The sequence below is a fragment of the Lagopus muta genome, chromosome 2, assembly GCF_023343835.1.
Source record: "Lagopus muta isolate bLagMut1 chromosome 2, bLagMut1 primary, whole genome shotgun sequence".
In the NCBI taxonomy this organism is placed as follows: domain Eukaryota; kingdom Metazoa; phylum Chordata; class Aves; order Galliformes; family Phasianidae; genus Lagopus; species Lagopus muta.
Window position 1 is genome coordinate 101,359,243 of NC_064434.1, and position 13,688 is coordinate 101,372,930.

Genomic DNA, 13,688 nt, shown 5'->3' on the forward strand with positions numbered 1-13,688 from the left:
AGCTCCAAGGTTTATGATGCTTCTGTTTGGGCTGTTAGGATCTGTTATGTTGCTATCTGTCATTGTAATGAATCCTACAAGTTTCTTCTCTACCTCATCAGCCCTGGCCTCAATACTCTGCAGCAACGTAACTGATATGAAAATATGCACAATATTCCCACTGCATCGGTTAGGAATGTCTTTACAAGGAGTTTCTAATGCTCTTTCTCTGCACAACAGCCAGTTCTGCTGTTGGTAGAAGCATTTTGTTTAAAAATGAAGGGGTATGTGCCTTGATAGTGTACAGTCTACAATAACAAAATAAGAAAAGGAAACTCAATAGAATGTGTTGTATGTTCACTCATGCACTGAAACAAAGAGTTCTGGCATAAAACAAAGTGCAACGCTTTCCTTTTTCACAAAGGTTCTATGAGCTTTAACCACACAACAGCTTTAAGTATACTCTGCCTTTTTCACATCAGACTTCTTTACCTTTCTTCGAGCAGTCTGGATGTTTGTGCCAGCTCTGAAAATTGCTTACTTTTGTCCTACTGAAAACTAAGGATTCAGATGAAAAATGCATTTTATTTTATCCCTCCCTGACAGAAAAAAATGAGCATTCAGCAATTACTGAAACTGAAGAAGAGGAGGAGTGCAGGAGTTTTGAGCGAAAGAATACTTTCACAACTCCACCCTAGTTTATTAGTAAGGAATTCCTAGTGCTGGAATTATCTGGAAGACCACCCCAAGCTGTAGTCTCTCATCACTGCCACCCCTACTGTTTTTTCTAGGCTTCAAGATTCTTGCTTGTTTTTGCTTAACTACATATCTACAGCATCTGGAAGAATAGACAAAAAACTGATGTAAATACAAACATACAAAAAGAATTTATTGTAAACAAAATATGTCTGTGTGCAAACAGTTAGGAAAATAGATTTCTGTTCTTCAGAAATGGCACATGACTTTTTAAGATGTAAAACCCATAAACTTACCCTGTAGGTACTTTACCCAGTAACAGTGTGCAAATTAATTGGTCCATTCAGCAACTTACATCACTGGCTTTGATTTTTCTTGCAGAGTGGAGCTCAACTCTGAGGTTTAATGTTGGCACTTACGGTCTATTTCTTAATGTCTCTGAAGTAGAAGTATAGATAATGACCCAACAAAATGGAACAGAGTTGTAGCATCATAAGGCCTGCCTCTGTTAGTGTCTCAGGCCCTGAGTGCTTGATCCCCAGCCCAAACTTGTTGTATGATACTCCTCAGCATGGACCCATACTAGCCATGGGAAGTATATTCCCTTCTTTACTTGAGCCATAATGATGACGCGCAGGGTTTTCCTCTAGCCTGTCAAATTCATTAAGGTGGAAGTGAGCTGCCAGTTTGTTTACCATTCTTTTCAGGGTGACAAAGGCTGCAATAACTTGGAAGATGAGGAAGAGGGCAAAGATGATATTAACTGATCTTTCCAATGGCTGAATGTTCAGACCTTCATTAAATAGCAAGAAGAGAATTACAGGTAACTGCAGAAGGAGAGTCAGGAGCCAAAACCCAGCCAGCTCAGGGACCTGTAACAGGGAGACATCACCATCTGAAAACCGGCAGTTAGAGATGAGGGGAAAAAAAAAAGAGGGGAACTAAAGTTCGTAGAGAAAACCATTTTTTTTAAATAAATCTTCCAAAAGCCAGGACATAATGTGAAATGGAAAATAAGATGCTTTAATGTTTCCATATCATGTGTTTTTAACAGAAATTGTATCTTAAAAAAACAGTTTTAAGGAGTGACAGTGGTCACCTCTGAGGGAAAAATCCACAAAAGTTAATGGAAGCTGATGCTAAGGTAATAGAAGGTAAACAATATCACTCAGAAATAACCACCTAATCAACATAAATCTCTCAGATGAACTGGTAGATTGCTTTATTTATGCTCAGTTGTAAAAAGCTCTCCTCTACAAATTAAAACATACATATGGTAACGTACCTTCTCCTGCAGGTTGCCCATGTATCCCAGGTAGAGTCGAATGACCTCTATTATAGAAGTCAGGATCATGATTGTGACCAGGATGAATTTGTAGTAATCTGACAAGACTGGATACTAGAGGGAAGAAAAGAGTAAAAGCTTCTGCCATGCTTCTTTATAACATGAACACAGCTGTTAAATGAACACACTGTATGCTACTGTAAGTTGACAGTGCTACATCAGCTTTCAAATATTCTTGAGACTCCAGTTTCAAGGATTCCCCCAAACAAACCTACTAAATTCTAACTCCAGTGACTTCCATCTCTGTACTGGCGGGTTTTGATAAGAAAATTTACACTTGCAAATCATTATTTTCCTTCAGGACTCACCTTCAGCTGGAGCATAACAACTGTGCTGAGCCACCAAAATGGGAAAAAGTAAACGTTGAAATAGAGGGACATCTGTAGTGGTAAACTGGAAAGTATTTCGTTATCTGCAGATAAAAGAAGTCTTTATCACTCCTAGTTTGTTCCATAACTTCTTTCAGTAACTGACAGAAAGTCTGTGCTCCTTCTTAGCTTCAAGGAGGGCATTAACACTTCTCAATCAAATTAAGTATGAAAAGTATATTTTTAAAAATCCATCTCATTTTAGGCTATATTATTTCCAACTTCCAGTTCACATGATACAGAATTTTTATCACGTAGTCATAAATTCAAGTTGAGTGTCTGACTGTGGAGTAAGCCATAAAATACCAGACAGTCAAAAACCTGACCGATAGGCTTAGCTCAAGTACTGCTGTATACTGATACTGCAGAAATAGGAAGTGCTAATTTTATTGCTGCTCTTAAGAGGATGGTCAGAGTTTAGATGAGTACATATTGGATTATCTTGGATTATCTTCATTTTGTAGATGACCTTCCTGAGCAGATTCTAGGCATATAATGCCCATTCTTGTTTTCTGACTCATTAAATAAACATGGATAAAAGTAACATTGCAAGAAACCTGTAATTGTTTTAGATCTTGATTAAAGAATTTTAAATATGTGTCAAGCTAAAACTTGTCTTTTAAAGAATGGTAAGAACAAAATATGTTGATACAATGAAGAAAAACAGCAAACAGAATTTAAAGTCTGCAGAATTCAGTGTGTAGAATTTAATCATAGTTTTAAAAGATCAAACTGAAAACAAGGAAAAATTTTAAGGGCATTCCAATTCAATGGTTCATTTTTAACAAACCATTTATTGCCATATTAACTAATAAGTTTATATTACAACAAATTTACTTCAATTACCAACAGATCTACTTCTTAGATTTTCGTCAAGTGAAGTCTGTAGGTATATCTTCACTTGGTGAAGATAGCATCTAAGCATGTTTAGAAGGTATTCACTGTGACCTGCTTTGTATTCAAGTCTTATTCCCCTGTCTGTCATGATGATATTCAATAGGAACTTAGTCCAACAGCCACATGTTTTTCCTTCCAAACTCAGAACCACCCTTCTTTTGACACTGTCTTCTCTTTCTGTACCAACTATTTCCATACCTGTTTTTCTTCCATCTCAGTCTGGCATTCCTGTTTCCAGTTCAGCCACATGCATCTTGGTACAATCTGTTCCAGAAGTCTTTATGCCAGATGCAGGAGCATTTATACAGGGTAGTTACTAGACTAGATGGGAGGGGAGGAGTATTTGGGAATAGAACTGGGACAGACCTTAAGGACAGGGTGTGAGGGGCAGGAATTGATTAAACTGAAATAGAAAGTGCGAGAAAACCAGTATCTATTTTTAATAATCCCATTTTTAAGCATCAACACTTTACTACATCTACAAAGGAATGAAAATCTATAGGTACTTCAAAACCAATTTTACTGTCTGTCTAAATTTATTTCAGCTCTCCTAACAAATCAGTCTGTGGACTTATGAGGACACTCAGATACAATTTTAAAAGATGCTGGACCAGGCTCTGAGCAACTGATCTAGCTGTTTGTTGTAGGAGAGTTACACTAGACGACCTTTAAAGGTCCCTTCCAACACCAACGATGCTATGATTCTGTTTTCATCTTCCAAAAAAACAAGACCATCCAAGCACAAGTAACATTGTTTCTTCTCTGTTTGTATTAGATGAAATTGCAATGCTTTGTAGCCATATGTGAGAAGAGAGAAGCCAAGAGTTCTAATTTAAATTGTGATGATGAAAATATTGTGGTACATTAAAGGTTGAACTGACCCAGTATTGGTATTTTTAATTTCTGCTCAAGTTTTAAAATAATTTTTTGAATGAATGCATAGAAATACAAGCAAATTATAATTCATCTTTTTATCCCTAAGTTGAACTTGTGATTATTTTCTAGAATAGCAAAAATACAGGAAAATGCCAGGCTGTATTGCAGTGGCAAATTTGATGCAACTCCCTGAAGTATGTGAGTGTGAACTTTAGACTTGAATGCCTGGCCTCAAAGAAATTCATGATACATTTGCCATTGCTTTCAATAAGCTGAGGCTTCTCGTAAGAATTTTCACGAAAGAAGACTGAAATGACTGAAAGAGAAGCTGTTCTGGGAGCCTAGAGATTATTTCAGTGTTGTTTGATACACGAAAGGAGGAACTGATACGTATGCTAGTAGTGTAGCTATGCTGGCACAACTACATAAAGTTAATGAGTGCTCCTGTGTTGAAATAACTTTAATCACCTTGGAATGGATTTATCGGTTGAAATTCATGTTAACCTCCATGAACTTAACCTGCCTATGCAGACAGTTTATTTCCATGGCTCCCGTCACTGCAAAGGAATAAAACTGCAGGCTGTTTGCAGGTTTCCCTGGCAATAGGACTAAGGAAAAACTCTCACTTCTTATGGATATGGATTATGTCCTCAGGGATGGTCCTTTTAGACTTGGATGAGGGAGGAGAAAGCAGAGACGTTGCAGTCTGAGTTTCTTCTGTCTAAGTGCAGCTTACGGGCATACCTCTTCACGCACTGCAGTCCGTCCTCTGTGAGGGCTGCTGAGCTCAGAGCAGCAGCTCAGTTCTTCTATTTGCTCCTGGTGTTCTCTACAACCCCGTATGCTTTTCGTTCTGGTGGCCTGGCAGCCTGGCGCCGGCCTAACAAAGGACTTTACCCGTAACGCTTTATGCAAACGCACGCGCTTTTAAACCACAGCGCGCCCCGCCCTGACGGCCGCCAGGTGACCGTTGACGCCGCCATCTTGGCTCCTGGAAGGGCCGCGCTCCCCCGCCCCGGCTGCTCCCGCCGCCATTTTTGTTGCTGGCGGGCGGCCGCGCTTACCTGCGCGCTCGCTGGGGTACTGCGGGCCGGCGTGGCGGCTGTCGGTGAAAACGGTGCGGCTGAAGGAGCCCAGCCGGCGCCGCAGGGGCTCGGGCAGCGACATGCCGCGGGCTGCTGTCGTCCTGGCGACGGGGCGGGAGCGCGCAGGCGCGGTGGAGACGTGGAGAGGTGCCGGGGCGAAGCGCGGTGCGGTGCCGGTTCGTTCTGGGGAGAAGCGATGCGGGCAGGGAACTGCGTTCCGCATCGCCAGGATGAAGGAGCAGCTCGTGCCCTGCACTACAAGGAGCGATAACAGCAGTGGTTTCGTTGTGCCTGGTGTGACGCGTCAGTTCTCCCAAATCCTCCCCATTTCCTCTCCCCCAAAATCGCATTTTGGTACTTTACCGGCTGATCGTTCTCGAGTATGACTTTCCAGACTCAATTACCTCTGAATAATTTAAAGCCGGGTTTAAATTTAATTTCTTTCTATCCCACTGGGAAAGCCGCAGAAAGAGACGGCCGATAAAGCTCAACTTCTGAGAAATCCACTTGGCTTACGAGCAGACGGATGGTGTGCTATGTGACTGCAGAGTTCTGCAAATCAAATGTGGCAGCAGGAATCGGCACCAAGCCTTCCCTCCCAAACAAAACCAACCAACCGGCCAAAAACCCAAAGCAAACCAACCTGAAGACCTTCAGAAGAGATGAGGAGGAAGTGATTTTCAAATAATGGCAACAGATTGGAAGGCAGAAGGTATTACAGATACCTCCTGATTTCAAGGGGTGCTGTGCATGTCCCATTATGGGCAGGGAAGGCAGCAAGCTTTACTGCATGAGTGCTCTTAACATAAATCTTAAGGTGCGGGTGAGGCTTATTCCTATTTTACAGGTTAAACAGGTGAGGTTTAATCTTGAGAAATGCTCATTGAGGTTTCTGTTGCAATCCACAGAAGAGGGCACATCATTCAGCACGTGTCCTGGACCCAAGGAGGCAGATATTCAGTGAGAAATATTCCTTACAGGCATCAAAACATAAAATAAAGGAGATGAGGTGCCTTTTGTTACACAAGATGAGTTTGTGGAGCAGTGAGCATAGTGATGGCAGTGCTTGCAATAGTTAGTCTGCTTCCAGGGGGGAGTAAAGCAATATAAGCTGCAGTCACAGAGGTACGTGTAGTTGTGTTCTAGCTAGATGTGGACCCCAGAGCTCTGAGCTGTGAGGGCACTGGAGGTATGCCAGAGTTTCAGTGATAAAAATCTGTGAGTGGATGGCTGGCTAATTAGCTATCTATCTGGTAAATAATTGAAGAGCTTAAAAACGACTTTAATGTACCAGGAAACATTATGAAAACCAACATTAATGTTAGGTAGGCTTCTGAGCATTAACTGGTGCAATCTATATTTGTTGTCTTGCCAATTTCCAGTAGGTGCTAGGAATGTACTTCCTGCCAGACTCAACAACTGTAAGGGTGACTTTTGCACTGTCTTGCAAATCTCACCATAAAGCAATCAGCTACAGACAGTGGCCAGATAATGTATCTGTGTGATATTTTCAGTGAGACTGCCTGAAACTTTGTTATGCTGCTGTTGCCTTTGTCCTGATCTTGTTGACTCCCTTTAGATTAGGAGGACACTGGTCACACGCTCTCAGTTAACTGGACACAAGGAATAGGTTTATATGAATTAGAAGTATGGCTGTGTTAAGTGAGATCCTCAAGGAAGTCTCAGGGTTTTTTTGTTGTATAAGCTGATGGCCCATTAAGGTTCAATCTTTAAGGATTTTCCTTTTGATTACTTTTTCAAAAATAAAGGGAAGAATTTTTCTAGGACTGCACAACACCATTCCTTTTTAGTTGCCAGTGGCTTTGAGCAGGGGCCGTGATCATGCACTCTGATGTTCTTACATTCCCCAATTCTAAAATTATGTCTAACATACACCATACTAGCAGCTCTAGAGTAGTCAGTGGGACTTTGCAAGATTGGGTTCTGCTCTTTCAAAAACTGTGAAGCAATCCAGCTTAGAAGTCACTGAAGTGAAAAACTAAGTAGTCAGTCAAGGAAGGGCTGGTGGAATGCAGGCACCACAAGAGATGCATGGATTTGCCATGTGAACTCAATTTCCAGACTCAAGGTGTGAATCTGTGATATTTGGCAGCCTTACATTTTCAGCAGATGGCCAAGCATCCAACGCATCCCTGTGAAATAAAATTGTGTGCATTTTCATTTAATATTTTTGTCTGTGCAGATGCTTAAAATATTCTGAAGATGGAATATACTCTTTGTTTTTACTAATTCTGTTTTTGGTGGTTTTTGGTGTTTTTTTTTTAACACTAAAGCACACATTTTTTGCCCACTTTATGAACAGACTTCTGATTTTTTATATTACAGGTGGAGAGCACCTACTCAAGTTTCAAGCAAGAGAATATTAAAACTTCATGGATTAGAACACCCAGACAGGTCAGAGTTTCCTTGTAACATAAGGATATCAATGTGGGCCATAAGGAGTGGAAGGAGGACAGAGGTTTAACTGTTAAGTGACTGTAACAGTTACGATGACCATCTGCATGAATACATAAGTTAATAGTGTTTGTGATGAGACTGTTTTTGGCTTTTTCTTTCTTTGTGTCTATCCCTGTCTTAATGTTTAAGGTAGAAATAACCGGATTTCCAACTCTGTCCTTCAAAATAAGACCATGTGCAATAAGACCATTGCACAGCATGTTACATGACCATTTTATTTCTCTCCACACATGCTAGCTATAAATAAAATAGAAATCTCTGAAAATCTGCCTGAAAGCTTTAAATCAGAGGAATATTGGATCTTTGTGTATCCACAGTAGTCCAACTAAGTTGGTAGACACTGGCTTGGCTCCCAGACCAAAGCTCCTGGGGCTCTCTGGCAACAGCTCTAAGCCATAAACACCAGATGCAGTATATCTAATGAAATTAAATATCAGCAGTTTTTTACAGTTGACATTTCAGAAACACAGAGTTCATTTAAATGGTGCCAGTGGTTTGTCTGTGTACCTGAATTGTAATCGCTGTATTTCTGAATTTGCTGATGTGGAATCTCAGAAATACTGTTTTCCCTGGGATGCTTGTGCGTCTGCCTTTTGTGTAGTTGTGAGTGTGCAAGCAACAGCAATAACACACTTCTTTGCCTGATCCTTAATACCTGCACAGTGTTTTGGTAGAAATGCTGTAAAATGTAAAAAGTGCTGGTGGGTTAAGATATGAGCAAGCAAACAGAACACAGGCTTGCTTTCTCCTCCTGTTCTCAGAGTGAAGTGGCAGATTGTGAGTTTGAACAAATTACAGCTGCCACGAATGCATGTGTTTGAAAGGATCATGTTATGAGCTGTGACAGTGCTGTCAGAGAAATTCCACAGCTGTGCTCCTGGTGTGCAGTACCTCGAGACAATCTTTTCTCTGTGTCACTTGTACATTAGTCCCTGGTGTTTGTTTAACACCTACAGGGTATTTGTGTCTGGTAAACAATTATTGTTTCTGATGAGATCAGTCTGATGCTCCTGTTTGAAACATTGCATATTGCTGCTGTCGTGCTGTGCGTTAAATGTATCTCGGTTATTTCAGTCCTAAGCATAAAGACATTAAAGACCTCAAAAACAACAACAAAAAGGCTATTACTTGCACCCATGGATTGATGTCCTTCCTGTGCTTTGCATTTAGATGGAACAGCTCCCCTGCTTGTTTTATTTTGTTGATTTGTAGTTTCGCCAAGCACATTGGGAAAGTCTCAAGGCTAGCACTGCTATTAAACAAGTTTTACCATTTGTGTTGCAAAAGTACTTGAGATCTGTGTGATACACAAGGAGACTACAGCAAGTGTGTGCATTTTGAGTTAGGTTCTCACGTCCACAAAAATTCTTGATGAACACCTCCCTGTGAAGACAGGCTGAGAGAGCTGGAGCTGCTCAGCCTGGAGAAGGGGAAGCTCTGGGGACACCGATAGTGGCCTTTCAGTATCTAAAGAGGGACTGTAAGAAAGAAGGGGACAAACTTTAGCACAGTCTGTGATGATAGAAGGGGAAATGATTTCAAACTAAAAGAGGGGAGACTTAGATTGGATATAAAGAAGATTTTTGCACTAAGAGTGGTGAAGAACTGGCACAGGTTGCCCAGAGGGGTGGTGGATGCCCCGTCCTTGGAGACATTCACAGTCAGGCTGGATGGAGCTCTGAGCTACCTGATCTAATTGTAGGTCTCCCTGTTCATTGCAGGGCAGTTGGACTAGATGGCCTTTACAGGTCCTTTCCAAGATTCTTTCATTCTCTGCATGATCTGACTAATGCAGATGAGTCCATTCTTTTCTAGAAGTGGCTGAGGAATAGCCAGAGAACAGCATGTTATAGCACTGCAAACAGACTTCAAGTCTTGTTTTTCTCATCATGAGCTTTGTCAGCAAACTGGTTATCATCCTGTGCTTTCATCCTCTGCTTGGAGGACACATTCTGCCTCAGTTACACCTGTGCACCTTAGCAGGACTCAAGACAACCAGACTTGAGACTTGTTCTTTGAGGTTATATGAGGGAACTTGGCAGGGGCTCTCAGTTATTCTCAGCAAAGCATGTTTTGTCTGCTCTGCAGTTAGAATAGCCAAACTGTCCTCTTTGTGCAGAAATGCACTCTGAGAATCCTACCTCAGATCTAGAGTCACTCTGCAGACCTTGGCAGCTTACAGAGAATTATTTGTTAGAGGGTGTGATGGCTTCAGCCTTGGTATCTTCTTTGCGTGCACGGGGAGGTGAGGTCAGCTTTCTGGTGGTAGTTTTAGCTATCCTAAATATTATGTGTACAATCCAAAGCCTTCACTTCTCTGATGGGTTTCCCCAGAAAGCTGATCTTGGGAAGGAGTGGTGCATTTACTGCTTATGTTTGTTCTGTCCTTGTTATGTTTGTGCTGTAGCAGCACCCTAAAAATTAGGCTGGTTATTTGGATATTCAGATATGCATTTGTATTTCCAAACAAGAGCAAATTCTCTCTCTCCTTTGTAGCTTTGTTGAATATAAAGGTACCTGTTGTGTTGTCAGGTCAGCATCGGTGCGTTTCCATTGTCCATACTTCATGTCCAGACTGATGATTCTGAGGATGACTAGAAATACCACAGAGGCAGAGTTCTGGTTCAGCACCTTTAGTTCAAGCATCGTGAGTTATGCTTTTGGGGATGCTAGTGCAACACTGCTGCAATCTATGGTATATCTTTGTTAGAATATGAATTTGGCTGTGTATTTTTAGGTTTAAGCTCCTGGCTGTGTTTCCAAACAAAACAAAATGCCTCAAGTTCTCATCAAAGAGTACAGGAGAAAGAGTACAGTGATTTCCTGAAGTTCTGAAGAGCACTGAATTCTGTCTTTATTGCATTTTCGGTTGTTTAAGGCAGAGACTTCTTATTTGTGTGTATATGTTGGCTATATGCACTGTCGTATCTCAGACTCAGCTGTGGTACCAGTTGCTGTAGTAGCACGAATGATCGTTCTGAACTCTTCAACCAGCTATCTCTGAAATATTAAATCTCTGTTGTCATTTGAAGATGGGGTTTCTCAGGTAACCAGAATCTGTGAAGCGTTATTTAAGACTGGAGAAAGTCTAGAAAGATTTTTGCTCTTAAGATGGTGTTTAAAATCAAGGGTTTCCTTTCCTGCATGCTGAGTTATTAACATTTGTAGTAGAGGAGGCAGGGTTGAAGGATCTAGTCTAGCTTGCTTTGACCTCTCTGTCCCTGAAACTCTTTATTACAGGACTCAGTTGAAAGTTTTCTTTTTTTTTCCTTCCCCTCAGACTTGTCTACAAGATCTTGCCTGCCTACATGAAATGCTGGGTGTATAACTGCAGCATTTATTACAACAGTATCTTAAAACATCAGATGCTGGTGCAGTAGCTCTAATTAGAAATGCACCAAGTGCTAAGAGATGGCTTGTGTTGTTCTTCAACTGCAGCATCCACAATGAGAGTCACATTCAGCCTGTGTTTGTGCATGTCTAAATGACTAGAGGTATCAGTGAGAAAAGCTGTGAAGTGCCATAATGCTGTGATTTTATTTTTTCTGAGAATTTCTGCTTTCTTTCACTAAATTACCGAAGTTTAGCTGAGAAAGACCTGTGCTGAGGTGCTGTATACTTTGTATTATGGTGTGACATTATGCATTTTGCCAACATGGTCAGTCAGAAGTAGTTAAAATGGAAAGCAGAAACCAACAAACCCACTTTCTACATGGAGGCACTACACTAGTTTCTCTTGCCTTTAAAAAATTTATGAATGTCCACCAGGTTTTGCCTCTTGTAACTTGGTGTATCTGTGACTTCTCTAAAATCCTCTTTGTAAATTGGCAAGCCCTGGAGAGCCAATTTCATTCTGGCCAACCCTGTCTAAACCACACCTTTCCAATGACAGTGACAACTCCAGGTGCCTGGCTGCATCTATTCTGGTGCTTAACTATCTCTGTACAAAATGAAGTACTAGTATCTAACCTAAGCCACACTTTCCTCGATTTCTACTTCTCATCCTACCCATTATAGACATGCCACTAATTCTTTCTCCAGCTACCCTTTGATTTCTGTATCTTGTACTCCCCAATTGCTCTTTTATAGATAAAACAAGTCTAGTCGAATGGATCTGTGCTCGTTTATGCTAGATGTTTGTCACAGTAGGTCTGCCCTGATGTCACTGAGAGGAAACCAAATGGGCAGAAAGGGCAAAAGAAGTGTTTCAAACTGCCTGCTGCAGTATCAGAAAGCCCTCATTGATCACAACTAAAGGACATGTTCTTTCCTTGAACGTTAAGTGTGGCAACCTACTCTACTAGGACTCAGGACTGATATTTCTGTCCTGCCCAGATTAACAGATGCCTTGAGAGGCGTATAATTAACTTCATAAATACGTATTATAAAATCATGGGCAATGTTCTCACTGTAATGTATTTTCCCTGAAGGAAAATATGTCTGAGTACAGAAATCAGCAAGAACTTGATGCCAAATGTGGAATGGAAAGGAATTCCTAAGGCTGGAGTCTGTCAGTGGTTTTTGTGCATGGTCTTCTACTTTGAAGAATTAGTTGTGGTGTTACCTTTCTTCTTATCCTCTGATTTCTGAACTCCGTATCAGTTTCCTGAAACACAACAGCACGTGTTATGTGCATACATAACATTTTCTTGGAGATTTTTTACTGCTCGCTGCAGGTGAATTTGTTTAAAAAAAAAGTGAGCAGAAGGAATGTAAGTCAGTGGTTGCTCCTGTGCTGAAAGTGGATTTTTCAGAGTGTAATACTGTAAAGGAGATTCTTTTCCTACAAGTCTGTGAGATTGGAGAACCCTGGAGGTGAATTTTAGCAATCCTCATGAAGACTGTCTATTGTAAAAGTCTCAGTTATCAGATGGGGAGGACCTTTAACATCAGATCTGAGTTAGCTGCTTGACTTTACAAATCAATCTTAAAGCTGTTGGCACAGCCAACTTGACATTCAGCCTTGCTTCAAGGAGTCCCAGTTTAAGAGCATCTCAGAAAAATTGCTAGGCAGTCCCTCTGTGAAAGTCAGCACTGGCATAAGGTTCTGTGCTGAGAGTCTATTCCTGAATCCCACTGACCCTCACTTGTGGGAACGTCTGCAGGCAGCAGACATGGCACAGAAAAGCTTGCAGATTGCCCCAGCTTGCACAGTGACTGAACAGCCGCCGGTTAGAGGTGCACAGAGCTGCATCCTGCCAGGGATGCATTCTGCATTGCTGGGAGGGAACGCGCTGTATTCCAGTAACTAAGTCCAAAAGTCGCATCCTTGTGAAGGGTGAATTCAATTGATGGAATATCTTATCCTTCTGTTATTTCCATTTTGCTCTCAGTATGTCTTTCTAAGAGTGAATGCCTGCCTGACAAATATTTTGGAGTAGCTTTTCACTATATGCATTTCAAAGCAGAGAGAAAGAACAGTTAAATTTCACAATGTCACCCTACTGTGGGAGAAAACTTACCTACTAGAGCTTTGAGTGCAACAGGTGAAAATCTCTAATTCCTTGGGATGAGCTTATTTTTGCTAAGAGTAGACAACTCTTGTAGAAACATTTTCAGTCCTGAAATTGATTGAGCCCAATCAAGGTCCTAATAGCACTGAGCACTTTGCTGAAGTAGATTAATGATGTGATTTTTTTTCTCTTTTTTTCACATAAAGCAAGCCATACAACTTCAGTACAACCTTCTGCAGTGATCTTTGTAATTGCTGGTGCAGTGAGAGCTTGCTTCTTGTCCACTCTTGATTTGAGCTGGGTCAGCATATGCTGAATATAGAGTAAGAAATACTTCTCGGGTAGGACTGCTACAGAAAGGGTAGTGAGCATTGGAACCTAGATAACAGGCTTCATCCCATTCCTCTGAGCCTTAACTTGTCTTGCTGTGATATTAGTGGGATCAGAAATTAGGACCATGTTGAGCATAGGTTAGGTAGCAATGAAAAGAAACAGCATGAAGAAAGATATC

General features: G+C 41.1%; 1 protein-coding gene and 1 long non-coding RNA gene across 5 annotated transcripts in view; one reads left to right on the plus strand and one right to left on the minus strand.

Annotated features, from left to right (window-relative positions):
• Positions 1-259: 259 nt before the first annotated feature.
• TMEM17 (transmembrane protein 17) lies at positions 260-5,930 on the minus strand. The gene is made up of 4 exons (XM_048938428.1): positions 5,226-5,930; positions 2,329-2,432; positions 1,961-2,074; positions 260-1,547 (listed from the first exon to the last, which is right to left on the minus strand). The coding sequence occupies exons 1-4, from the start codon at positions 5,467-5,469 to the stop codon at positions 1,242-1,244; spliced, it is 768 nt and encodes a 255-aa protein (XP_048794385.1). The 5' UTR covers positions 5,470-5,930; the 3' UTR covers positions 260-1,241.
• LOC125690231 (uncharacterized) overlaps positions 5,848-13,688 on the plus strand; it is a 51,010-nt gene continuing 43,169 nt past the window's right edge. For all 4 annotated transcript variants that reach the window (XR_007375557.1, XR_007375556.1, XR_007375558.1 and 1 more), the window contains exons 1-2: positions 5,848-5,958; positions 7,593-7,661. This is a non-coding gene — a long non-coding RNA (uncharacterized LOC125690231). The remainder of the gene's footprint in view (positions 5,959-7,592; positions 7,662-13,688) is intronic.